Source organism: Neovison vison, chromosome 11, assembly GCF_020171115.1.
Source record: "Neovison vison isolate M4711 chromosome 11, ASM_NN_V1, whole genome shotgun sequence".
NCBI classification, from domain to species: domain Eukaryota; kingdom Metazoa; phylum Chordata; class Mammalia; order Carnivora; family Mustelidae; genus Neogale; species Neogale vison.
In genome coordinates this window covers 103,214,318-103,242,156 of record NC_058101.1, presented here as the reverse complement: position 1 = coordinate 103,242,156, position 27,839 = coordinate 103,214,318, and the positions used below count along the sequence as shown (strand labels likewise).

The 27,839-nt window shown below is 37.4% G+C and overlaps 1 protein-coding gene across 1 annotated transcript in view; it reads left to right on the top strand.

The window, feature by feature from the left end:
• The window catches only part of ARHGEF38 (Rho guanine nucleotide exchange factor 38), a 132,819-nt gene extending 110,594 nt beyond the window's left edge, over nucleotides 1-22,225 (top strand). The window contains exons 8-14 of the mRNA XM_044224362.1: nucleotides 3,312-3,416; nucleotides 5,394-5,516; nucleotides 9,599-9,910; nucleotides 13,199-13,342; nucleotides 14,149-14,347; nucleotides 14,497-14,756; nucleotides 21,970-22,225. Coding sequence (XP_044080297.1) covers nucleotides 3,312-3,416; nucleotides 5,394-5,516; nucleotides 9,599-9,910; nucleotides 13,199-13,342; nucleotides 14,149-14,347; nucleotides 14,497-14,756; nucleotides 21,970-22,155 — 1,329 coding nt within the window. The 3' untranslated portion in view covers nucleotides 22,156-22,225. The remainder of the gene's footprint in view (nucleotides 1-3,311; nucleotides 3,417-5,393; nucleotides 5,517-9,598; nucleotides 9,911-13,198; nucleotides 13,343-14,148; nucleotides 14,348-14,496; nucleotides 14,757-21,969) is intronic.
• Nucleotides 22,226-27,839: the final 5,614 nt, after the last annotated feature.

Below are 27,839 nucleotides of genomic sequence, written 5' to 3'. Positions count from 1 at the left end.
CTCAAACTGGCCAGTCCTAAACTGTTTATCCTGATCCAGGTATTTCTATAGCGTTGCCAACAAAAAACACAATAGAGGCTCTGGCCTTGACTTTCCCCCTGCTCCTTTCTGCCACCTGACCAAAACCTGGTGATTGCCCTGTGGCCCTATATGGCATGCAGTGACCTCCTCTTTAGGACTTGTCACTATAATCAACTTCTTCCAAGCCTTGTTTCTGTTTTCTCCTGTGACTGTACCCACTTTATTACTCCATATCCAATATGGATGTTCTTGGATTCTGTGGTATGTATCATCCTTTATGTTCTTCTAGAGGCTCACTGGGTCCATTGCATATAGGAAATAACTCCAGACCCCTCTCCCAGTGCTAAACTATAATATGAGAACTTTGGGACATTAGGGTTATAGGGCCATAGATCAGGGAGAGGAAAATCAAGTCATTTGAGCTAAAAGCAACAGTACTAAAATGGGGTTGGGAATTCACTTGTAGAAGAGACTGTAGCCTTCATAGGTATGTGTAAATGTCATGCACACAATTCTCCCCTACTCTTTAGATTGTTACTTCTGACTTAAGACAATTCTATTGAGGAACAATAGGCTGGTCTGAATTCTGAGCAAGTTTTGTAGAAGCTGTTACATTCTTTAACATATTTATCATCGGCTTCTGATACTTTCCAATTGTGAACTAAAAGTGAGTTGTAGGTAAAGTGGCCTGAAGGGATATTAATTAGATTTTCCCCTTAATCTTTTGAGAAGATGTCCTGTCAGCAATGAAGCATTTCACTGTTAATCAGAAAATCAGCTGCATAGGCTGAACTGCAGAAGAGATAAATCTCAAATCAGTCAATTTTGCACTTGTCAGCAGCTCAAGTGAAATATTTGGTGGAGTTAGGGTATAAAACTATTACCCAAGAGGAAGATTCTATTCAATTCATCACACATGTATTGAACTCACTATACCAGACACTGTGTTAGAGATCGGGTATACAAAGAAATTCTGAATTCAGACTCCTTGGGTTTGAATCCTGGTTCTACGTATTAACGTGGATAAATTTCTTTAATGTCCTGTATTATGTAGGGTAAAGGCCAAGCTCCTTTCACAAGGAGATTCTAAAACAAAGTAGCGTAAGCTGGGAAGTGATTTATATCTCTTTCTTGTAATAGTCCTAAGATGTGAGTCCAGATGGGATCTGCTGCACAGAATTCTTTAGGAACCCAGCTGTCTCCAATTTTGTGCTGTGCTGTCCCCCAAACATGCTGTCTCCATCTGCTTGGCTGAAGTTGGATCACTGCTGTGTCTTCAGTCTTTTCCCAAAGGCAAGGTTGCAAGGCCAAAATTCAGAAGTGAAATATATACCTTAGCTAACATCTATTTACCCAAACCAGTTATGAGGGCAGAACCAGCTGCAGGGGAGACTGGAAAGGGTAGTCTCTAGCAGGGCATCCACATGTCCAACTTAAACTAGAGGTGCAAATCCTGCCAGTAAAAGGATGTCAGGGGAACACTCACTATTTTGCCACAGCTCCCAAGCTTCTGTTTCTTTATCTCTGAAATGAGATTCATTGTGGCACGTATGCCATAGAGCTTTGTAAGAATTAAAATGAGAAAATGGAAAGCAGGTCTTAGCACAGTGCCTGGAATATAGTTAGTGTTTAATATATGTTAGCTATTATTATTATTAAGACAAAAAATACTTAATCTCCAATGCTTGCCATTTATCAGTGGAGAGAATCACTTAAATAATTAACTGGTGTTGTGAAGAGCACATGGGGGAGCAATTGATTTTCTACAGTGAAAAAAAGAGGGATTTAAGGGAGGTTTCACAGAAGGGGTGACAGTTGAGTCCTTAAAAAAATGAAACAGAATTTTGCAAGGTAGAGAAAGGGACAGCAGTGTATTCCAGCAAAATAAAGCAGCATGAGAAGGGCTTGGCTGTAGGAACGTAGAACTGGACAATATTTCTCATACTGTGATCCTTGAATGTCTTATTTTAGAATCATCTGGATCCCTGCCAAGATACACAAAATAAAATAGCTGGTGATGGGTCCTTGAAACCCGCATTTAAAATAATCTTCCCCAGCATATTGTTCCATACATCAAACTAGATTAGAGGAGAGAGGTCCTAAGGCAGACAGTCTTGAATGTTGTGTGAATTACAAGGGACTATGCTACCTATTTAACCAAAAGCTTTTTAGATAGACAATATTAAGGGGTTTAAAAATAAGATAAAATAGCACCATTCTCTGTGCACTCAGCTCTAAGGTCAACCGTCTCCCCCGGACCCTGCCAAGGTCCACGATTTTAAATTATCAAACCTATGAACAGAGAACAGCTATGGTTACTACCCAGTACCAAATTGATGAGTACCCACCATGTACCCTAAATCATTTGCATGCTCACACAGATTTTGCCGGCATGAAGCTGGTTCTGTTCTTTTGTCAATATTGGGATAGCCAAGAAATACTTCTTACCATTAATAATAATAACACTTATGGTCTTATCAATAAAATATCTAAAAATAACTGAACACATGTGACTATTATGTTAACTCTGCTGCATTTTCCCCACAGAAGGGCTCTTTTGACCAAGATCACATTCAACTTTTCAAATTTGAGTTGGTAAAGAATTACCGCATTTCTTTAGCCAAGAAGCTAAGAATCCTTTCTAAATAACCACTGTGAAATTAATTGGGATGAGTCATAACCACAAAACAATTCCAGTCAAGAGATGAAATATTTGTCTTACCTTAATTTTGATTTTTTATTATATTAATTATTTTATGAACCCACAAAAGGGGCATAATTTCAGAGTACATATGTCATATATGCCATGATAAACTGCAGAGAAAAGTTTTCCCTCCCGAGCTACCATCACACAGACGAAGCTCCATGATTAACCAGCAGCGGGTGGCTTCTCTACACTAACTGAAGTTGTGCGGCACGCTTGTACACAGCACGTACTGTGCCAAGGCAGTCAGCACGACTTGGAAGGTTTTCTTCTCAACAAGGAATCTCTTCGTCATGTGCTGGGCTCATACAGCTTGTGACATTTCTTTAAAACACCAGATTTGGGCGCCTGGGTGGCTCAGTGGGTTAAACTGCTGCCTTCAGCTTGGGTCATGATCTCAGGGTCCTGGGATCGAGTCCCGCATCCGGCTCTCTGCTCAGCAGGGAGCCTGCTTCCTCCTCTCTCTCTCTGCCTGCCTCTCTGCCTACTTGTGATCTCTCTCTGTCAAATAAATAAATAAAATCTTTAAAAAAAAACCCAGATTTGTTTGATTTATAAAAAATAAATAATTTCATCTGCATTATAGGTGAAAGACAATACCTTCAATAGAGAAGAAAAGCTGTTCAGATGTTTAGAAAAGACGGTGAGACACTGTATGAAGAACATTACACTCTGTCATCAACATATCCAGGTAAGTAAAACACAACAACCGTTTTCAGTGTTTCTATGAGAAGGTATTGGTGTCCACGGTTATTCCGAAGAGTAAATGTGCATGTTCATGCATTTTTGTGATCGAATTTATACGATAAAATTCACTGATACCACATCAGATTTTGGAGGCTGCAAACTGCCAGTGAGGAAAGCCAGGATAGAGATGCAGGTTCCGTTCTTCATTAGCTTATCTGCCCCGTCCTGCTCCCAACTGAAGTGGCCATGTTGTGGGGCATTAGCTCACATGATTGCCCCGTGGGGTGGACCATCAGCACACTTTCCTTTTAACGGGGATAAGTTCATTAGTGCAAAATTGATTTGGCAGAAATTTTCTTTTTTTGTTGGATTATACTTGTATATCCCTTTCTAGTACCTAAAACACATATTTGCAAATTTAAAAGTGGGACTGAAAGAAAAGAGAAAATCAAAGGGGGACATAAAATGAAATTGGAGAAGAACTAAAAACCCAAAAGAGTATAACATAAAGGCCGTTAAAAAAAACTGCAGAAAGCTACGTGTGGATCTCAAATTTAGCTCTAAGTCTCTGAGAAGCCAACTTAAAAAAAGACATAACGATCACACACCCTAGATGAACAGATCACCTCTATTTATTTTGTAACCAATGTTTCATAATGACCCCTTTAGAGTTCTGAATGAAATTCACAGGTAGTTCAAACTTAGGTAGGTAGGTCTACAAAAAAGAAAATCGATGTAAAGGAAAATAAATTCTAAAAAATAATAAGAACTACAATATGCAAATATTCCCACACAACCACAGTAGAAGAAAAAAGCACCCCCACCGGATTTCCAATCCCCCAGCAAGTTTTCCTGCCCTTGTTGAGACTCACTAGACATAACCAAACTGATGGAAGTGCAGTATAATTATATTCAGTAGAGACAGAATGGATCTCTTAAAGAAGACATAGTGTCCTCAGCAACATCTTGATAATGGGCATGACTGGGAGACATAGACAATGAATTCCATGTAACTCCATTAACAAATGCCCCCTTCCCATTTTCCAGTTTTTATCTTGGATATCAATTTTTGGAAGCAGATGTTTACTTGCATAGGTAAATTATCATACCAACAGAGGATTAAGTTAACAGGCATGATGATTTTGAGAAAAAGTTCCATGTTATGTAACCAACAAGCTACATTCCTTTCTCATTTATTAACTGATGCAAAGCCTGATTTTATAATTACGTTTGCTAACCTTTTCCTAAAGCTCTGCTTTCTGTGAAAAGAAAACCAAAACTTAGTTATAACAGCCAGACAGCAGTGGGAACCGTGTCCTTCATATACATTTCATGAAGTGAATGCATCTTGGGAACATCAACAGGAAAGTCTTCTATTTCCACTAACCCATTCAACAAAAACATGAGCATCTTCTTTTAAAAAGAGCAATAAATTCACTAAGGAAAACTGAAGACATAAATCAAAAAGGAGTGATTTCTTTTTTTTAATTTTTATTTATTTTATTTGACAGAGAGAGAGAGAAAGAGAGGGAACACAAGCAGGGGGAGTGAGAGGGGAGAAGCAGGCTTCCTGCTGAGTGCCTCTGAGCAGTGCGACATGGGGCTTGATCCTAGGACCCTGGGACCATGACCTGAGCCAAAGGCAGATCCTAAATGACTGAGCCATAAAATAAGGGATTCAGTAAGAATTGAATACTGAAGAATGACCAATGAGGGAACTTAAGGTGGAGTCCACTTAAAAAAAAATGTGTCATACAGAGTAGTAGGAGAAAGTCACAGGGGGAAAGTAAGAAAATAGATTGTCACGAGTAAACTCATTGTACAGAGTACTCATGATGTGTTTTTCCTTTTTTTTTTTTTTTGATATTGATCTCTCTGTGGTAATGGAGGGTTATGATGATGAAGTACACACATGGGATACATTTAATGGTATAGAACTTCAGAACTTTGCCCATTTTGTGACTTTGTTCTTGGGTTTCAGGATGCCATGCCCTTAGCGCTGCAGAGTGTGATGGCGCTGCAGGAGATCTCATGCAACAAAGATAAGGAGGAGAGGAGCCATTCGGAGACCCCAAGTAATGCCCCCAATCCCTGCAGTGACTTTGTAAGTTATTTATATTCACAGATGAGTTAGAAAGCGGGGTTAAAAGGAAAGCTGCTCTTTATTTGTTTTTCTGGAGTTAGAAATAAAACATGTGCTAAAGCAAATACGAATGTCAATATCAGTAGATTTGAATAGGAGCAGATTTTTTTTTCATTATTAACTATTTTAAAGTGAATTAGTGAAGAATTTTTTACTACAATCAAAATTGAAGAGGATTCTACATTGTGTTTCTAGGAGCAGTCAGTTCTGTGTAGCTTTTATTTTATTTATTTTTTTAAGGTTTTATTTATTTATTTGACAGAGAGGGAGAGCACAAGCAGGGGGAGTGGCAGGCAGAGGGAGAAGCAGGGAGCCCAACAAGGGACTTGGTCCTACAACCCCGGGATCATGACCTGAGCTGAAGGCGGATCATGACCAGGCACCCCGGAGTAGCTATTAGAAACATTTTGGGGGTGCCTGGGTGCTCAGTCAGTTGAGCGTCTGCCTTCAGCCCAGGTCTTGGTCCCAGAGTCCTGGTATTGAGGCCCACATTGGGCTTCTTGATCAGTGGGAAACCTGCTTCTCCCTCTGACCCTCACCTCCCTCGTGCTCTCTCTTTCTCTCTCTCAAATAAATAAATAAAATCTTTAAAAAAATAAAAAATAAAATCAACATTTAGTTTAAGTCTGCATGTGATAGATGATAGCTTTATTAAGTTGGAAAGCTGTGATTTTCCTCAAGGAGTCTCTGGAAAAGTCCAGAGTCCTTACAGGAAGAGTGAAGATACTCCCTGAAGACATGACTTTTATCAACACAGTATATACTGGACAGTAAAGCCTTTTTATCGAGAACCGGTCTTTACCTATGAATCGTAAGTCTTCTGTTCTGTGGTAAAATATTTGTTTTCTAGGAGTTGTATAAAATATACAGAATTATAAAACATAGCTTGGGAATCCTTAAAATATTCTTGAAACTAGAAATACTTGGCTGGTAAATTAGTTTGAGTAGTACTAATTTTAATTTAGTATCTTGTGTTCCATAGGTATTATGATATCATAATACTATGTTATATAGAAGCTATAATAGATTCCTTCATCATCTTGAAGATCCTTGAAAGTGGCAGTTTTGTGTTGACATTATTGGCATTTTGGGTCAGACAGTTCTTCCTTGAGAGGCCCTTGTGTTAGAGGGTGTTTAGCATTCCTGGCATACTAGGATCTAAATCTCAGTAATGTCTCCCCAGTCTCGAGTTGTGACATCCAGTGAATAGCCCCACATATTTCCAAATCCTAGGAAGCCATCCAACCCCACCCCCTAGTAGAAAACATTCAGAAGCATCTTATTTTGTGGTACCAGGGAATGTGGTACCAGTCAGGATTACATCTGAACTAAGATGATCAATTAGATAAATGACAGTGAGAGAGCAAGAGAGAGAGAGACGTTTTTACAAAGTATGTTAAATGGAAACAATGTAGCTAGTTCTTTATACATTTTCTGGGCTTAATTACAGACTGCCCATTTTAGAAAAGTCCTTAAGACTTTGTTCTTTAGCTTAATCCCAATGTATTAAGTCGATAAGTATTTATTGAGCACCATATAACAGCATGGTATACAGCTTCCCCTCAGCAAGCATGTCCAGAATTTGGTGGGAGAAGAGCGATGTTCTTCCCCTTCTTGCATGAAACCACAAGATGATAAATTAAGCTAAATTAAAATAATTATCATAATGATAAATATAAAAGTGACTTTTTTTTTTAAACTTACGAATAAAGTATATGAAACTCCTTTTTAAAAATCAAATGTTGGGGCGTCTGACTGGCTCGGTGGGTTAAAGCAAAGCCTCTGGCTTCAGCTCAGGTCATGATCCCAGGGTCCTGGGATCAAGCCCCACATCGGGCTCTCTGCTCAGTGGGGAGTCTGCTTCCCCCTCTCCCTCTCTGCCTGCCTCTCTGCCTACTTGTAATCTCTGTCAAATAAATAAATAAATAAAATCTTTTAAAAAATCAAATGTTAATACAAATTCAAAAATCTATCTAAAGGCAGAGCAGTGTTTTTATCTAACCTTGAAAAATATTTATCTACCTTGAAAAGTACTTGCTTACATGTTTTGAACAGGAAAAATATTAAAAGAAAATCTGATTCTTATTTGTTCCAATCATAATTCCTATACCCAGGTGAATTGGAATTGGTTTATGTCTATGGTCACAGGATATATATATATATATATATATATGTGTGTGTGTGTGTGTATATAGATGTAGTAATTATGTATATAGTAATTATATTGTAATATTATAATTACCTGTAGAATCCAGCCAAGTTACAATATAGTAATTTATCAGAACAGTAAACAGATTCTTTGCTTAGTCAAAGGAGTCATTAAACAGTCTGAAACTATATATTGATTATTTTATAAGCTAGACATCAAATTTAATCTGTGTAGTCTATTGCTAGCGCCAGTCAGAGATTGGCTTCCTCTCTCTTGTGGATTTCCTGTCAGTTCAGACAAAGTTACCACAGGTTGTTTAATTAATAAAAGCTGCTGTTCAGATGCTGATTCCTTAGGACATCTTTCAGGGCACAAAAGAAAAACTTGCTTCTAAACTGCTGTAATATAATCACGTAACCCACGCATATATGACAAAGCATAAAGTCGGCAGTCAGCAAACATAGGATACTAGGGTGCTTCGGAATAGAGGGGGAGGAAAGAGAAATAGAAGAAAGTAAATCTAGGATGTTCAGGTGCTGGCATGGGGTTGGAGGTTAATATGAAGTTGATTTTCAATGTCTCAAACCTAAAAATGGAACAATTTAAGAAACAGAACCAGCATCAGCTTAGTCCTAAAGAGAAAGCAGTAACTCTGTTGTCATTCCTTTTTTTTTTTTTTTTTAAGACTATTTATTTGGGGGTGCCCGGGTGGCTCAGGCATTAAGTGTCTGCCTTGGGCTCAGGTCATGATCCCCGGGTCCTGGGGAATGAGCTTACACTAGGCTCCTTGCTTGGCAGGAGGCCTGCTTCTCCCTCTCCCACTCCCCCTGCTTGTGTTCCTTCTCTCACTGTGACTCTCTCTGCTAAATAAATAAAAATCTTAAAAAAAAAAAAAAAAGACTATTTATTTGAGAAATAAAAGGCGCAGAGGAGAGGGAGCACATGACCAGGGGGTGGGGCAGAGAGAAACAGACTCCCCACTGAGCAGAGAGCCTGATGTGGCTCTAGATCCCAGGGCCCCAGGATCACGACCTGAACTGAAGGCAGATGCTTAACTGCCTGAGCCGCCCAGGTGCCTTCTGTTGTCGTTTCTATCACAGGAGCAAAACACCTGATTAAGGAGGTACTTATCTGTATAGGATATGAAGTTCCACTACCCAAAATGAGCCATCAGGGTAGCCGGGTAATTGGGCAGATGTGGGAGGACTAGGATACAGTCTTTCCTAAGACTACCTTCATTGTCAGCAAAGGAAGGGATTAATATGGTGAGTCATTTGCCCAGTCTTGGTGGTCAGAGACGGAGTTTGCCTTCCTCTCCATGGACTGAAGTAACTCCACTTGACTCAGGGATTAGAAAGAAGGGGAAGGGCAAAGTGTTGAAGATGACCCCAGTGACAAAACCCAATGGCTGTAGAGAGAAAGATGGAGTGCATTTTGGGTGTACAGGCTTCAGGTTTTGTATTCCTCTTCTTGCTTACTCTTTACTTTCAGTTTTAGACTCTAGAGTCATTGTTTTAAGTCTTTGAGCAGATTTAGCTAGACAAAAATAAATAAATAAATCACATTCTCTCTTGTTTTTAAGATTTTATTTATTCATTTGAGAGAGAGAACAGGAGCAGAGGGGAGAGGGTGAGGGAGAAAGACTTCCTGCTAAGCAGGGAGCCTAGTATGGGTCTTGATCCCAGGACCCGGAGAGATCATGACCCGAACCGAAGGCATACGCTTAACCATCTGAGCCAGCATGCGCGTCAGATCACAAGGTCTCTCCACTTGGCTACAGAATTCCCCGTGGTCCTCTGAGCTCCTGCAGGGAGGAAGCAAGCCTACTGGCGATAGCACAGGACCTGTACTGGTTGCTCCTTACTCTGTCACAGGATTGCTTTTCTTTCGGCAGGCAGCCCATTTACAGAGGCTTGTCCTGATGCCCCTGTCGGCCCTGCTGTCCTTATTCACGGGGCCGCAGAAGCTCATCCAGAAACGCTATGACAAACTGCTGGACTGCAACAGCTCCCTGCCACGGGTAGCCGGAGATGAGACAGACTTGGCCAAAAAGGAGTACGAGGCCCTCAATGCCCAGCTCGTGGAGGAGCTCCAGGTGTTCAACCAGGCTGCTCGAAAGATCCTGTGGAACTGTCTGTGCAGTTTCATGGCTCTCCTCAGAGACCTGACCTTCGCGGCTCAGCAGGTTTATTCCACCGTGGCGCCGGTAAGCTCCGCACCAGCACCTGGCTGGCGAGGCCAGCAGCAACTGCGAGAAGCCACAGCCCTGTGAAACGGCCTTGCTCACAGTGTGCACATGCGCCGCGTGTGTGCACAGTGCCCGTGCGTGGCGGGCGCTGAACTGAAGCTAGTCGCCCAGTCTTTCCATTTCTTTCTCTTTTCTCCTAGGAAAGTTTCCTGCTTCGTGTTTATTGTGATTTCCACACCTTAGTTCTTCTTGGAGGTTTCTTTTCAAATGCCAAACACCTTTTAGCTCCAAACTGCATGATGCTTTGCTGAAGCTTATCAATTTGTATTTTGTATTCTCTTCCCATTCAACGGTTCTTTAATGCTAACCATGACTACTTAAGACATGGATCCAAAAAGAAGGTCATCTCAGTGTAAAGACAGAAGCAGGAAAACTGTCAAGCCAGTCCTTTTTTTTTTTTTTTTTTGCTTTTGTTTTCCTCTATGGAAAAAAGTCTAGGGTGTGTGTGTGTGTGTGTGTTTGTGTGTAACTTAGCTCTCCGTTAAGATATGATTTTATGATTATTTTCCTGAAGAAGAAGAATGATATTTATAAGCTACTATCAACTTAAAAGAATCAGTGTTGTTTCTTTGCCCTTTGTTTCAATTAGTTGTTTTTCAGCTGATTAGATATTTAATGGACAACATTTGGAGGAAAATTAATTGTCCTGACTTTATTTTTTACTGTGCATTTAATTAACTTTTAACTTATCCTTTGAATTAAATTAAGTTGAAAAAGCAGGTGCTACATTTACCTGGTTCAAAAGGCAAAACTACATAAAAACATATAAGCAGTCTCACACAGACTCCTGTTCCCTAACCACCCATCCCCTACCACCACCACCATTGTTACTAGTTTAGCCGTTTAGGGTTTCTTCATGCCATTAGAAGTAAATGAAAATATGTATATATTTTTCCTGTAGAAAACCAAAATATTATGGCACCATCCTGCAATTCACCTTTTAATCTCTTCCGGGTGCACCAGATCAGCACAGACAGCTTTCTCATCCCTTTGATAGCTTTATGCTAGTCTACTGTGTTGCTGTACAATAGGGTATAGCCTGCCCCTTGTCTTTTGGATAACAACTTTATTGAGATATAATTCACATACCATATATTCCACCCATTTAAAGTACACACTTCTGTGGTTTTTAGTATTTTCACAAGAGTTGTGAAACCATCACCACAATCAATTTTAGAACATTGTCATCACCCCCAAAAGAAACCCAGTACTATTAGCAGTGAATCCACATTTTCCCCAAACCCCCAGCCCTAAGAAACCCCAACCTATTTTCTATCTTTGTAGATTTGCCTATTCTGGACATTTCATATAAATAGAGTTATATAATGTGTGGTTCTTTGTAATGCGCTTCTTTCACTTAACGTAATGTTTTCAAGGTTCATCCATGTTGTAGCGTGTTTCAGAACTTAATTCTTTTTATTTCCAAATGATATTTCATTGTATAGATATGCCACATTTTATTTATCTGTCATCAGTGGATGAACATCTGGGTTAAATTTCTACTTTTTGGCTACTATGAATACTGCAGCTAGGAACATTCAAGGTCTTGGTGGAAGTTTGTTTTCATTTCTCTTGGGTACAATTCTAGGAGTAGAATTGCTGGATCATATGCTAATTGTGTACCTTTCAAAAGCTGCCAGACTTTTCCCAAGCGGCTATACTATTTTACATTCTCAACAGTGTTGACTGAGTTTCCATTTCCTTATATCTCTCTGTCTTCTGTTTTATAGCCATCCCAGTGGGTGTGAAGTGATATCTCATTATGGTTTTGATTTGCAGTTCTTTGATCATCCTCCTATCTTAAACTTTTTAAACTGAAGTATAGCTTACATACAGTAAAGTGCATCCATCTAAAGTGTATATCTGAGTGCATATTTGCAAATAAATACATCTGTGTAACCACCACCCAGATCTAGATATTAGCCCTTTTCAGTGTTCCATAACAGCCACTCATGACCATTCTTGGGCTCCCGCCCCTCAAAGGTAACCAGGTTTCTGATCTGTGTTACCATAGACTGTTATGCCTGGTTTGTATCTCCCCAAAACGGAATCATACAGTATGTAGGATTTTATGTATCAACCTATTCCTACTGATGGTCATTTGGATGATTCCAATTGTCTACAACTGCATAACAAATTATATCAAACATGGTAACATGTAGCAACCAATGGTTATTTATTACTGCTGTGGTTCTGAAGGTTCCCTGGGCTCAGGGTAGTCATTCTCAGTGTCTCTGTGAGGTTGCAGTCTCATAATAGCTGGGGCTAGGGTCATCTCAAAGACTTCCTCAAGCCCATGTTTGGGGTGGGAGATGGGATGATGATAGAAGACTCAAATAGTTGGGGACCAGGACAACTGGGGCTCCATAGGCCTCTCCCCACCTGACCTTTCAACATGGTTTTTTGATATGGTGGGCACAGTGCAACTGGACTTCCTCCATGGCCACTAAAGTCTGTCAAAGTGAATGTCCCAAGAGAAACTAACAGAAACTGAACAGTCTCTTTTAGCCTAATCTTTAAAGTCAGATAGCATCACTTCTGTTCATCTCCATAGTCTATTCAGGGAGACAATTCTAAAAACCCAATCACTTTTAAGGAGAGAGGACATGGACTCCCCCCTCTTGATGAGAGACATGTCAAAGAATTTGCTGATTTTTTTAAAAAACCACCACAGCCTCTTCACCAATGCTTTCTGTTTTAGTTTCTTTCTCCTTCCCTCGTCCCACCCTACCACTTTGGAGGACCCTACTGCCATTGATTCCTAAGCCCTTCTTCCAAAATTCCTTTGCTTTTTATTTCTCTTCTATTATTTAGGTGTGTACTTTTATTATTTTATTTCAAGATTTATTTATTTGAAAGAGAGAGAGAGCACAAGCCGGGGGTGGGGGATGGAAGTCAGGCAGAGGGAAAGGGTGAAGCAGACTCCCCCATTGAGCAGAGAGCCTGACGTGGGGCTCAATCCCAGGATCCAGAGACCGTGATCTGAGCCGAAGGCAGACACTTAACTGACGGAGCCACCCAGGCACCCCTAGGCTTGAGTCTTTAAAAACAATTATCCTATCATTTTAATGAGGTTTCTGGAGACAGGAAATCAGACCGTTTTTATCTGAAAGTTCTAACATTGCCCTATTTTTTTCCCCCCGGTGGTGCCATCTTATGCTTTCTCTGTTTGTCACAACTCTACTAAATTTAATACCTAATATGGTTGAATAGTTTGACAACAATGCCCTACCCTTTCTCCCATAGGTACCACAGTTGGACTCAAGAATCTCTGAAATTCAGAATCAAGTGCTAGAAGAGGTTCAAAATCTTAATTTTGTGAAGGACAACAGTGCCACTTTTATTGAGAGGAAACTTAGTTTTGAAAAGAAGAAGTCTGTGCAAATTCTGGTGAGTTTGATAGTATTTGTGACAAGGACTCTTACCTCTTTTTCTTGCTCAAATCATGGTATATTATTTTCCAAATCACTTATCTCATTTTAATAACCTGTAATTTACCAACCTATTATATGTAGGATTTCTTGTTTATTTCTACCTTTTATATTATGAGTTCTGTAAGGTCATAATTTTTTTTATCCGTTCTGTATGTGATATATTCCAAGCTGTTAAAATGGTGCCTGACAACAGATATAAATATCTGTTGAATGAATGAAGAGAATTTTATAGAGCAAAATTGCAGTAGTTCCACTCTTTCCTTTTTCTAGATAAGGAATCCTCAGTTCCAGAGATGAAGTGACTTTTTCAAAATCACTGGAGGCAGACCTGGGAGGGGTCTAGACCTCTTGCCTTCTGACTAATTTACCTATATTTTTTCCCAGAAAAAGACATGCAAATGTACAACTTAATTAAATATTATTTATCAAGTGCTTAATACACAAGGGATTGTGTACAGGATGGCCAAAATTAAAAATTATTCCATCCAAGAGGGATTAGAACCTCTGCCTTCTTACACTCAGTTGAATTTTCTTTTTTCTCTGCAACACTGCCCTCCTGTGCTAACTAGAGAATTTTTCACTGCATAACTCAAACAGTTGCTTCACAAATAATAACTCCATCAACGCTTCAACAATGAAATCATCCCAAATCAATGTATGGCTTCCACATTTAAAAAAATCTCCAAAGACGGAATCTTTGCAGCTCAGTGAGAATTCTATTATACATCTATCTAAATCCAAATTTCTCCTTCCTTCTCCCAGCCAGAAGTGCCCCGTCAAACTGACATTCACCGCTCCAAACTACTATCCACATACAGTAAAGAAGAACTCTACCAAGCGAAACGCAAGTGTAACGCTACCCAAGAATATGACATCAATCTTCTGGAAGGGGAGTTGGTGGCTGTGGTGGAACAGAAGGATCCACTGGGGAGTACAAGCAGGTGGCTTGTTGATACAGGAAGTAAGTTTTTGGCCTAAAACGTACAGAACTACTATCTTTTTTCAAGTTGAGATTTTCCCAGGGGCCTCTCTGGGCTTGTCTAAACCCGAATGTTTGGTGAGGGTCCATACAAATGACCTTGTTTCTTCTTTCTTTTTATTCTTATCCAGTTATAAAAGGATATGTGTATTCCTCCTTCTTAAAACGCTACAATCCAGCGAAAGTACAGAAGGTGGACACTGAGAACAGGTTTGGTGATGACGATTTTGATAACCTCAGCCTCTTCGTGTCCTCGCGGCCAGCTACTGACAGTGTCACAGGCACCCCAGAAAGTAGCATAAGTGATAGTAGCTCATCTCTTAGTGGTACATGTGGGAAGTTTGAAACAAATGGCACGGATGTTGACAGTTCTCAAGAGGTAGAGGAACAGGTAAGAATGTGTACCTTGATGTGACCCTGCTTGGCTCTTCAAATCATGAAAGGTGTTCTCTCTAACAGCGTTCTATGTTACTGTAAGGCTTGATGAAAGAATGTCAGCTTTGACAGCAAGGAGACCTCGCTCTATGAACACTTATTCTCTGTGCCCCTTCTTGCAAAGAATTGCATTCTCTGAGCCTGTCTCACCAAATGAGGGAAAGAGGACCATAATTGCTATGCTGCAGGCTTGATGCAAGGATTAGAGAAAATGTGTACATGTAAAGTAGCCAGCTTACAGTAGACACTCAGTAAATAGTAATTGTTACCATTACTACCTGCTGTCATGTACTCAGAGTGAAGCAAAGACGGTCTTTTTATACTCCTACATCAGAGAAAAACAGTTCAATACTCAACAGATTGCCACTATAAGGAGCAGGTGGAAAATTGTCCATGATTCCTCTAAGAGTGGTATCTTCATTGAACTATCTATATAATCAGCCATTTTTGATCTCTCGTATAATTCCATATACTATATACTAAAATCCTTAAGAGCTACCTTTCCTGTGTTCACCAAAGAGAGACTAAGAGGATCACCCTTTTACAAAAAAAGTTAACTATAATGTAGGCTTCCTTTTTACTACCTCAGAAAGCTTTAGTGTACTTAACTGTTAATCTTTCAAGTAGTGACCGACTAACTGCTTCTCTTTTTTAACTTGCTTTTTCTGTTAGTGGCTTTTTCTTCATTAATTTAAATTTGTTTTTTCTAAGAGTAATACATGTTATTTGTGAGAAGTTAAAATGGTGTAAAGATATATGTAAATTAGGGGCACCTTGGTGGCTCAGTGGGTTAGGCCACTGCCTTCGGCTCGGGTCATGATCTTGGGGTCCTGGGATCCAGTCCTGAGTCAGGCTTTCTGCTCAGCGGGGAGCCTGCTTCCCTCTCTCTGCCTACTTGTGATCTCTCTCTGTCAAATAAATAAATAAAATCTTTACAAAAAAAAAAAAGACACACATAAATTAAAAGTGAAGTTCTTTATTCCCTTCTCACCTACCCTACCCTTCACGGACATATTAGGGTTTATCTTTTCAGACAGTATCTGTGCAGGTACAAACACATATATTTATTCCAGTGGAAATATGTATAGGTTACATAATTTGCTTTTTTTTCCCTACTTAACAATGTATCTTAGACACAATAGCATCTAAATATCTACTTTAGTCCTTAAAAAATTCTGAATAACAATTTATTTTGTGGATAGATCTTAGTTCATGTCACTATTAACCCTAATAAAAGACATTCAGAATATTTGGGGGATTTTTAAGATTTCAAATTATTTCAGGCAAGATCCTTGTTCATCTGTTTTTGTGCACTTATATGAGTATATACATAGGACAAATGCCTAATAATGTTGGAGGGTCAACGGGTATATATATCTAAAGTCTTGACAGACACTGTCATACTGCCCTCAGAAATAGTTCATCCATTTAGTCTCTTTTATAATGACACATGGATTACTGTCCGATTCATGATGAATTTTTAAAAAATCTTTATGAAGGACTTATTTACATGCCATAAAATTCATCCATTTTAAGTGTATAATTCAATGACTCTTAGTATATTTACAGAGCTGTGCAACTATCACCCCAGTCCAGTTTTAGAGCACTCCCTTCACCTGCCTGCCCCAGCCCCAGGAAATTATGAATTTACTTTCTTTCTCCATATATTTGACTTCTGGTGTATTTTATATTAATGGAATCATATACTACATGGAGTCTTACAGCCGGCTTCTCTCATTTAGCAGAATGTTTCTGAGAGTCGTCCATGTTGCAGTATACGTATGTACCTTGTTTCTTCTTATCACCCAATAGTATTGCATTCTATGGGTATAGCATATTTCGTTTATCCATTCACCAGTTGATAGACAGTTTGGGTAATTTCTATTATGAATAAGGCTGCTATAAACATTCACATACAAGTCTTTGTGAGGATTTCATTTCTTTTGAGTAGCTACCTAGGAGTAGAATTGCTTGTTGATACAGTGTATTTATGTTTAACTTTTTAAAGAAACTGCCACACTGTTTTTCAAAAGGGCTGCACGTTTTACATACCCACCAGCCATGCATGGGGTTGTGGGCTGCAGTTTCTTCACATCCTCACCTTCTTGCCTTTTTTGTTATTATGATAGTCACTCTAACGGGTGGGCTCATTGTGGTTTTAATTTGCATTTGACTAATGCTGTTAAGTATCTTTCCTGTACTTATCAGCCATTCCTGCATTTTCTCTGGGGAAATGTCTATTCAAATATTTGACCATTTTACAAATTGGGTCACTTTCTTTCTTATTATCCAGTTGTGAAGAGTTCTTTGTATACTTTGGATGCAAGGTCTTTACCAGATATAATGTGTAAATAATTTCTCCCAGTTGTGACTGATTCTAAACTCATCTGGACATTACTATATGTTTCTATCACTCTTCCGTCTTGAAGTTTCAAAGCACTGTTTTTTCTACAACTGGTTCACTTACTTAGTTTATTCCAAGTTTCTAGAAAACAAAATAATATTATAATACCAATAGATTACTGAAATGTTATCAGTAAAATCTGTAACTAGGATTAAATATCGTAGTAGACTTTGACTTATCCCAGTAACCTGGAAGGATGGAAATTGGAGCCAAGTTTGTCAAGGCACCCTGAAGCTGGCTTAATGTGGCGCTCTAGTTACTAATGGCTATACAGAGACTTTTGGAGTAAGGGTCTCACTGAGGCTCTTTTGGCATGGGATTTGTAATCTATTTCCTAATAGCTGCTACCATGTAGTAATTCTCTTTGAGTAATCCTATCAATATGTTTCAAGCAAATTAGGGCTGTTAGAAGTTTCCTTTACCAAGAAAGAGAAAAAAATGAGATAATTTTCCTTTGCTCAAAACAAAGTATATTGAGAGTGTCTCTTCATAGAGCACTATCTGTTCTTTTCCTTTGAGTTTGGAACCAATTCAAAATAGACCTTGGTGTCAGGGATGGACATATAAGCGTTATTCCTAACAAAACTGGATTAGAAAATGCAGCATGGATCAGTGGCCACATGGGATTCCTGAATACTTTCCTCTGTGTTAAAATAATTGAGTCCATAGTGCAGGCTTCTCCTGTGTATGCACAAAGTCTGTCCCAGTAAATTTATTGAGTTGAAGACAATGCACCTGTTAGAAACCCCAGTACGAGACAGAAGACCACATAGGAATATTTCCCTTAATGTTTTAATTCCAGTCAACAGAGGTACCTGGGCTAGTGGTTTTCAGGCTTTTCCAATTATGCAACTACTGTTCAACCCTTGGAAATAGGAGGCATAAACATATAAAACTGAAATATGCTCATCCTAAATTTATTTTGGGCCACGATCGATCACTTACAGTATTTAAAATATATGATTTTGTACTTTAAAATTACACTTTGATGAGTATTTATTGTTTAAAATATACACTCTGCTGTAGTTTCATACTACATACTAGATTTTTAATTTTATTTTTCATACTATATACATTATTTTTTTTTAAGATTTTATTTATTTATTTGAGGGAGAATGAGTGAGAGAGAGCATGAGAGAGGAGAAGGTCAGAGGGAGAAGCAGACTCCCCAAGGAGCTGGGAGCCCGATGCAGGACTTGATCCTGGAAGTCCAGGGTCATGACCTGAGTTGAAGGAATTAGCTCAACCAACTGAGCCACCCAGGCACCCCAAAATAGATTTTTTTAAAAGATGTATTTATTTATTTAATGGTGGGGGGAGAGTGAGAGAGCAAGCATGAGTGGGGGGAGGGGCAGTGGGAGATGGAGAGAGAGAACCTCATGGAGCCAGCCACGGAGCTCAAGCCCATGATGCTGAGATCATGACCTGTGCCTCAATCAGAGTCAGATGCTTAACTAACTGAGCCACCCAGACACTCCTCATACGAAATAGATTTAAGTGGAAGATTTTATATTCCCTTTGAGAGAACATTGCCAACGTGAAAGACCACCACAAATATTTAGAAATCTTATATTAGTAGGTAACTCAACCTGCTAAACAATCTATAGCTGCGTTGGCAATGCCTAGATGCTGTATATTATAATTATAAAAGTTGGCTAGCAATTGCTAACATGGGCTCTTACAGATAATCAGAAACTATATTATGGCCCATTGTATTCCTGAAAGCTTTTGCCCACTGGATGCTCCATTCTGCTCTTGTGACTCTAATCAATGTCTTCATTTTCTAATCAACAACAAAAAGATCAGCAGCAACATATCAGAGACCTCAGTCCCTTTCCACAAGAATATACTCTGCACATCCTTTCTTGAACAAGAGTTTGCTTCCTAAAGTAGTATGAGAAATGAACCAAGCACAGAATTTGGAGTTAGAAGATACAGTCATAGCAGCGCAAAGTTTATGACTAATGCATATTACTTTTCTAAGTCACAACTCACAGGGTTGTTGAGGATAAAACACATTGGACATGTAAACTGTCATGAACATAGAAAAGATGGTTATTATTGCTGCCACCCCCACTTAAGAATTTATAACATCTTCCTGTTTTCTTGCTTTTTATTTAAAAATTTTTTTAAAAATATTTTATTTGTTTATTTGAGAGAGGGAGTGAACATGAGTAGGGGAGAGGGGAAGAGGGGGAGAGAGAAAATCCTTAAGCAGACTCCCTGCTAAGCAGGGAGCTCAATGCAGGACTTGATCCCAGGTCCCTGAGATCATGACCTGAGCCGAAGGCAGATGCATGACCAACTGAGCCACCCAGGAGCCTCTCTTTTTTAATTTTTATATTACAAAATAATCCATGCCCAACAATCTGTCTTGTGTGTATCTTGTATGATGTAACATTATCTCTTTTATGTTCTTGTATAATAGCCGAGACTTTTGGCCTTTTTTCTTTCTTTCTTTCTTTTTTTTTTTTAAAGATTTTTATTTATTTATTTGACAGACAGATCACAAGTTTCAGAGAGGCAGGGAGAGAGAGAGAGGAGGAAGCAGGTTCCCCATTGAGCAGAGAGCTTGATGTAGGGCTCGATCCCAGGACCCTGAGACCATGACCTGAGCTGAAGGCAGAGGCTTTAACCCACTGTGCCACCCAGGTGCCCCATGGCCCAACTTTTAAGTTGAATCAACATATATCTGAATTTCTACTGTGTACCATCATGTGGTTAATGGAGAAAAGTTTAAATGTTCCTCTTTTTTTTTTTTTTTTTTAAAGATAAGCTTGACACCTGACCTGGGGCTTGAACTCATGACCTTAAGATCAAGAGTCACATGCTCTACTGACTAAGTCAACCAGGCACCCCATAAATGCTCCTTTCTTTGAGGTGGAGCTCATGCTAGAGTTGTTGAGGTGATATAAAATCGATGATATCAAAATTTTACCTAAATTTAAATAACAGTTCAACATCTAGAGAACAACTTAAGCTAAGTATATGGTGCTCCCCCCACATTCCCCAGTCTCTTTTCCTGCTCAATAAGTCATCCTATTTGTTACCATTTTCTTTTAACGTTGACCCTCAATTTTGAGAAAATTAATCTTCTTGCCTTTCTCATATATTATTTCATTCTATGTTTCTTAGAATATGACATATCCACCTTATCAATTTTGTCATCTAAACAAGATTACCTCTTTCAAAAACCAGCTCACATAGATCACTTATGTGAGTGGTGTGTTTTTTTTTGTGTGTGTGTGTGTGTGTGTGTGTGTGTACATTTTTGGGAGCAATTTTCTCCCTAGCTGGGCTGTAAGTTCTTTGATAATATCTGGCACTTGACAGGTACTTAATAAATTTTGATTAAATGAATAAATGAATAAAATATTGTTAGTTGCTTAATTTTATGATATAACTAAATAGTTCTGTTATCAATCTTACAATTTTAGTGGAAGAGGGACTATAAACACTTAGGGGTTTCTTATGCATCTAATAATTCTGAAGTATTCTTTTGAGATTAAAGAAAAATTCTTTTGACTGAAGCATGTTTTATTAATTTCTTCCAGGCCTCTTAAATAATTTAAAGATTATAAATTTAATGCACTGTCATTATAAAATAGGTTAAAAAAACAAGTAAAAATGAAAATCATCTCTAATTCTACCAAAGAAATTAACACTATCAGACTTACACTGTATATCTGATTTGATAACCTTTTCTTTCTTTTTTTTGGCTTAGCATTTCATCATAAACATTTGCCCATGCTATTAGTTTCAGGAAATAGCCTTTTTAATGACTAAGAATTTCCTTAGTGTAAAGGTCTAGAATAGATTTAACTATTCTCTTACTGAACACTTAGTGCTCCTATTTCCCTCTCACTTTTCACCTTGTGAATGGATATTGCAATAATTTTATTATATAAAAATCTCTGCCAATGTTTCTATTTCTGTAAGAGAGATTTTTTTTTAAAGGATTTTATTTATATGACAGAGAGTGAGAGAGAGAGAGTACAAGCAAGGGGGAGAGGGAGAAGTAGACTCCCCATTGAGCAGGGAGCCTGACTTGGGGCTCCATCCCACGGTCCTGGGATTATGACCTAAACTGAAGGCAGACACCTAACTGACTGAGCCACCCACTGAGCCCCTGTAGGAAAGATTCTTCAAGAGCTATTACTGAAAAACAAAACAAAACAAAAACAAAAACTGACATTTTAAAGTCTTTTAGGGGCACCTGGCTAGGTCAGTCAGTAGAGCATGCAACTCTTGCTCTCAGGGTCATGAGTTCAAGCCCCACATTGGGTGTAGAGCCTACATAAAAATCAATCAATCAATCTTTTTTTTTTTTTTTAAGATTTTATTTATTTATTTGACAGATAGAGATCCAAGGAGGCAGAGAGGCAGGCAGAGAGAGAGGAGGAAGCAGGCTCTCTCCTGTGCAGAGAGCCCATGTGGGGCTCGATTCTAGGACCCTGGGATCATGACCCAAGCCACTGAGCCACCCAGATGCTCCCAATCAATCTTTTAATAGAAACTATCAGATTGCCTTCAAGCATGGGCAGTTTAGACTCCTTCCCACAGAACAGTAAGAATGCCTATTGAACTGTATTCTCATCTGGGTCATGTTTTAGCAAACAAAATAAATCTAACAGAAGGAATTGGGGAAGGTGACTGAAAAAATCAAAACTTAGCATTCTTCCTAAAAGCTTAGATATCTTTATTATGTTTGTCTAAATATTTAGGTCCTGCTTCCAATAATGTCATTTTTTTTTTTTTTGTCTAGATTTTCTATGCAGTTCATGCCTTTCAAGCACGAAGTGACCATGAACTCAGCCTTCAGGAATATCAAAGAGTACACATCCTTAGATTTTGTGACCTAAGTGGCAATAAAGAGTGGTGGTTAGCTGAAGCTCAGGGGCGGAAAGGATATGTGCCAGCTAACTACCTTGGGAAGATGACTTATGCTTAAGAAAAGAAGCCTCAAGTTATGGACTACCTCATAAAACTTACATTATAAAATGTTGGTCTAGAAGTTAAGAAACCACCCAACTACATGAACTGATCCTGTATCAAGTTTTAAGGAAGACTGTGCTTCCTAACAAGATTATTTCAAAAATGTATGTTGAAGAATACATATTGAAGGAAACACTTAACAATCACAAACAGCAGAACAAATAACTCAAGCTCAAGAAACAGACCGCTCAAGCTCCAAGTATCAACTGCGTAAAAGTGGAGATCTTTGAAAAGGTAAATGTCTTATCAACATGAAAGTTTGGACCTAAGGATAAGATTTTTTTCAATTTATTGTATTGTGTATTTTGCCTCAAATTTTTTGATTCTTATTCTCTCTTTTGCATATGTGTGCATATATATACTCTATACCTATAATCATATTCACTGTATGGTTTATACATATGTATATGTATATCATATAGATTACACACATTTATGCATAAACAGGAAGTATATAAATACACATAAGTATAGGAATTACAGCCAACTAAAAGTCTTTGAGGTGAACATCTCTTTAATATGTTTTGAATGAAAACAAAATCAAGTCACATAAGATCTAACATTTACTGAATGTATGCTACATGCCAGAAATTTTTCTAAATGCTTTATATGTGGTAGCTTATTTGATACTCACAACATTATGATGAAACTGTGGCCCAGAGAGGTGAAGTAATTTAGCCCAAGTAACACTGCTAGTAAGTGGTAGGGCTGGACTCAAACCTAGGTCTAGTTCTGGGGTGCATACTCTTAAACAATATGCTGTACTAACCCTCCGGGAATGTACACATTTGCTATCAGCAAAGAACCTAATGATACAAATAATGGACATTGATAAGGACCATTATAATTGTCTCAGGTCCATATTTAAGTATTGAGAAGTTTTTCAAAATCAAGGGCTACAAGAACTTCCATGATGTTAATCTAGAGAAAATGAAGTATCTAGGTTTATTATTTTTATTTTTATTGTTTAAACATTTTTTAAAGTATACTTGCTTAAAAAATGATCCTGCATGATTGCTAATGTTACTTGAATGGAAATATTTTTGGATCACTCAATCATTTGGATAATGAATGGGGAATGTGTGTTCCATGTTCTGAGCCAAGATGTAAATATTTTTATTTGCTGATTTATACTTAGATATGGCAGGCATTAAGGATAACATTTGCTGAAACACAATGTCCTGGGACACTGACATCAATTTGGGAATACCTCAAAACTTTCCCCTAAGATGTCAGGCATATTTTGTCAAGACATTTTATTGACCTGTAGATGCTTCTTTAGAACAGTAAAAAGATTAAATTTGACTTAATGGTTTCCTTTATACCAAGATAAGGTGGACTTACATTGCTCACACAGAATATGCTGATATGACATGAGATTGTAAGATTTGTTACTTTGAGAGATTTCATCTCTGTAATGTATAGTTACATGTATTACTGAGGATTACAAATAACAAAATGAAGAGTGCTGCTTTTCAGATGGCTGTTTAATGTAGGTATATGACATATACAACACCAGAAATTTATAAGACATCTACATGACAAAAAATTTTTTTTAAGATTTTTTTTTTTTTTTTTTTATTTATTTGAGAGAGAGAGACAGTGAGACAGAGCATGAGCGAGGAGAAGGTCAGAGAGCGAAGCAGACTCCCCATGGAGCTGGGAGCCTGATGTGGGACTCGATCCTGGGACTCCAGGATCACGCCCTGAGCCGAAGGCAGTCGTCCAACCAACTGCGCCACCCAGGCGTCCCATGACAAAAAATTTGATTTTATAATATTGTTCCTGAAATACTTAATCTAAAGATGATTTTATGAGGTTCTAATAGCAAGTTTCTTTTACCTAACATTTTCTTGTTTTGAGTTTGGAAACCAAGAGGATTCTCTTTTTTGGATATACGGGGACTTCTTATGTCTTTTAAATAGTGCTTTGTACCCAATGATAAAATATAAGTAAATTCCAGTTTGTCTAGGGTAAAGCAAAAGAAAATCCAAACTTGCTACTTGTGGTAACTATGAATATTCCCAACAAACAAACTAGTGGGGAAATTATATATATACTTAATGTATATTAAATATGAATTTAATATATATTTAGTATATATTACTGTACATATGTATATGTTTCATATATATCTATAACAGTATATATCAAATATATATATATATATATTTAAATTAGCTGTGACCTTAATGCTCCCCTCAAAATGAAAGATTGTTGAGGTAGTACATATCTATTTTTCTGGCTGAAATACGTGACGATGTATATGAGAAGCTTTGTCTACTTGTGTGGTCCTAGGATTGATGCTTCTTGTCTGACCTTTTTAGAAGCCACACCACTGAAGTCACAGGTACAGTTGGCTGCTGAGCAAGTGTTGTAATGAAGCCACCTACTGCACCCTCACTCTTATATTACTATTAAACTATGTTGTTGCTATTTTAAAAATACACCTACATTTTTCATATGCCACCTAGACTTTTATTTTTTTTAACATTTTGCAATACCGTCATTTTCTTAGTATTTTGTTTAAAATCAAGTAATTGTAATTTTGAGGTTGGGGTTATTTTGTTTTATTTCCCAGGGGAAATATAATTCAAAGATAATTATGATGTATGTAACTCCTTAAGAAGTTTACAAAGATAAAACTTATTGGTGACATCATTATAATTAAGGCATTAAGAAAAAGTTCTTTCTTTATATTTTAAAATTTAAATGCTACTGTACAGCATAGAATTCTCTGAAATGGGTATTTTTGCCAAGAAGGAGAAATTTTTGTGGCTTTTTTTTTTTGTAAAACAAATAAACAAGTGTATGTACACATTTCATTTAGTATTTATTTTTAAATACAGATGCTCTAATCTAATATTATACATAACACTATTTGGAAATTATAAAAAATTCAGGATAGCAAAATTACCATGGGTTCTTAAATCATGTGAAAAAGTCACAAAGCTACTATATGAACATTCTTTGTATTTGAGAACAATATTTTCATTTAGTATTCATTAGTATAAAATAATTCTATGAAGATTGAGCTGTGCAGAAGAGATATAATGTGCATTGTTAATCATATAAATGCAGCATTGCATGAAATACTCTCAGTGCTGATATAGTCCATATTTTACCTAAAATAAAATTTGGACTTTTAGAGATGGTTATTAAGTGCCTGTCACTATTTGTGATCGAACAGTTCAAATGATTCACAAAAATTAGTGTTTTTATTACTGAAACATGAAATTGAAAACTCTTCACTTTCCCCATAAGCTTCTTAGAATTTTTTGTCTATTGCAAAAGCTTCTCAGAGCCTTGTGAATAGAGATGAAATATTTATATTCTAAGATAGCAAGAAAACTACTTTATTGGGATCCTAATTGTCATAACTGGCTTCTTAAGGTACTCAATGTATTCAATACTGAATACATCTAGCCCTCACAACATTCAAGCCAAATTAGACATATAAATTTAATTACAGTTGAAGAAGTAATTAAATTTCATTGATTGGAAGGACACTAGACTTTACATTCTCTGGAGAAATACTTCAAGTTGTAGAATGTTACTATTTTTAAAGTCTAACTCTTTGTTAGCATCCTCTTCCTATACACACTACTATATATATATATATATATATATATATATATATACACCCATCATTAAATTATCTGCAATTTACAAAATTATTCAACATAATGCATCTTCATTCCAGGACTACTCCAATTCCAGCTACTGCTTGCCTGATATTACGCTCTCAACATAGGCAAGATTTGCTTCAGGTTTTTAGAAAAACGAGTCACACTTTAGCATAGACTGGAATGAGATGTTCCTGTTCAAAAATCTAAGGGGTGTATTAGCAAAGCTTTTCTTTAAAAGAAAACAATACTATGGTATATAAATGTATTTATGGCCTTTTCTAATTGCTTATGTAATTTTGTAATTATTGCATTAATACAAATTTTTATAAAATGATGCATTTTCCATTTATCCTATGATCATCACATATATTTACTGCAGTTAATAATAAACAATACTACCACATCCTTGTTAAGCATCAGAATCAGAAACCTAATCCTGGGTATCAGATACCTTCCATTTTATCTCATTAATTATCGTCTATGTTTTATAGAGGAGGAAACCAAAGATCACACAGCTCGTACATGGAGAGACTGGGATTCAAAAACAGGTCTTCTGACTTTAAGCCAATGTTCCTTTAGTGTTGTTTTTTTTAAAGTCACTAAAATCCAACAGAAAGCACAATATACAAAAGATGATATTGACCAAATTTCTACTAATGTAGGATTTGAGCTTACAATCCTAAAAGCCTATCTTGGCTCACCTAATTATCTATTCGTTCACTGGCATAATAAAACATTTATTGAGAGCTACAGTGGTAACACAATGGTGTGCAAACCAAACAAGATCCCTGCCCTCATACAACTTAAATTCTAGTGAGGAAAAAAAAACTATGCATAACAAAATAAATTAAGTGGTAACTACTATTAATACTACTTTCATCACATGTTCAGTTAAAAAGCTTTGTAGTTCACTTATTATAATTATGGAAAAATCGAGGTTTAAGATGTACCTGAAGATCAAGTCTAATACAAAAGTACCTGTATAAAATACCAAACTGAATTATATACATTACTAGATAGATGCATACTTTCACATTTATGGATTCCAAATATGTACTTATGCACACATAAAATCTATACAAACAGCCATACTCAATGAAAGACAACTTCCTAAAAAGTCTTCTAACATCCTCTCTGAAGTACCATAGAAATTAAAAGTTGCTTCTCTTCCCAACTCTATCCAGCACATATGTTCTGACTGTGATGGGATGAAATTTTCCACCTCAAAGGCCAATATGCAAACTGTGCATTACTGCTTTAATTTCTCATAGGTTCTGAGTTAGTTAGTTCTTGAGCTGAGTTTGTATCAGATCATTCTGTCCAGTTTAGTCCAAACTGGTCCTGAACTATAAACAAATAATGATGATTTTATGGGTTGTTTTGGTCTTTTGACCCTAAAGGGGATTTGATGTTCATGCCAAATGATGTTTAATCAACAGAAATCTTTCTCAAAACAGAAACATCTGTAGGCAGATTTTAAACATGTAAATAGATGTTTACCCCACATGCAAGTAATGGGATTATCTCGATCCTGCATTCTACTTTACTATGAGTAATTTAGTATCATTGTTTAAGGGTAGTTTAAAATACTATCTTTTCTTAGAAAAAGAGCAAGTTTATTTAAAAAGCTTTATCTTCACAGAAATCTTTTACCAATGTATTTTAGAAGATGTTAGAAAAATTTAGGGATTAAGGGAAAGAGTTTGAGATTAGAGATTTAGAAAGATTCAGTAGCACACATCAAAGTTGAAAGAATAAGGCTGCTGCCCATAATCCAATGAATATAAGAATTTTGGGGGCTTCTAGTTTCTGGATGTAATGAGGTATTCATGAAGCACAAAATGGCTGTTCCATTTTGCTTGTGAGTACTAAATTGTTTCTCTGGTCCAAAAAGCTACATATCTTCTGTCAAAAACTGTATGTAAAAACAGTAGGCTAGTTTGTTAACTTACAAATAAGGCTATGACTCAGACCCCTCACATTTTGTGATTTAACAATGCACACACACATA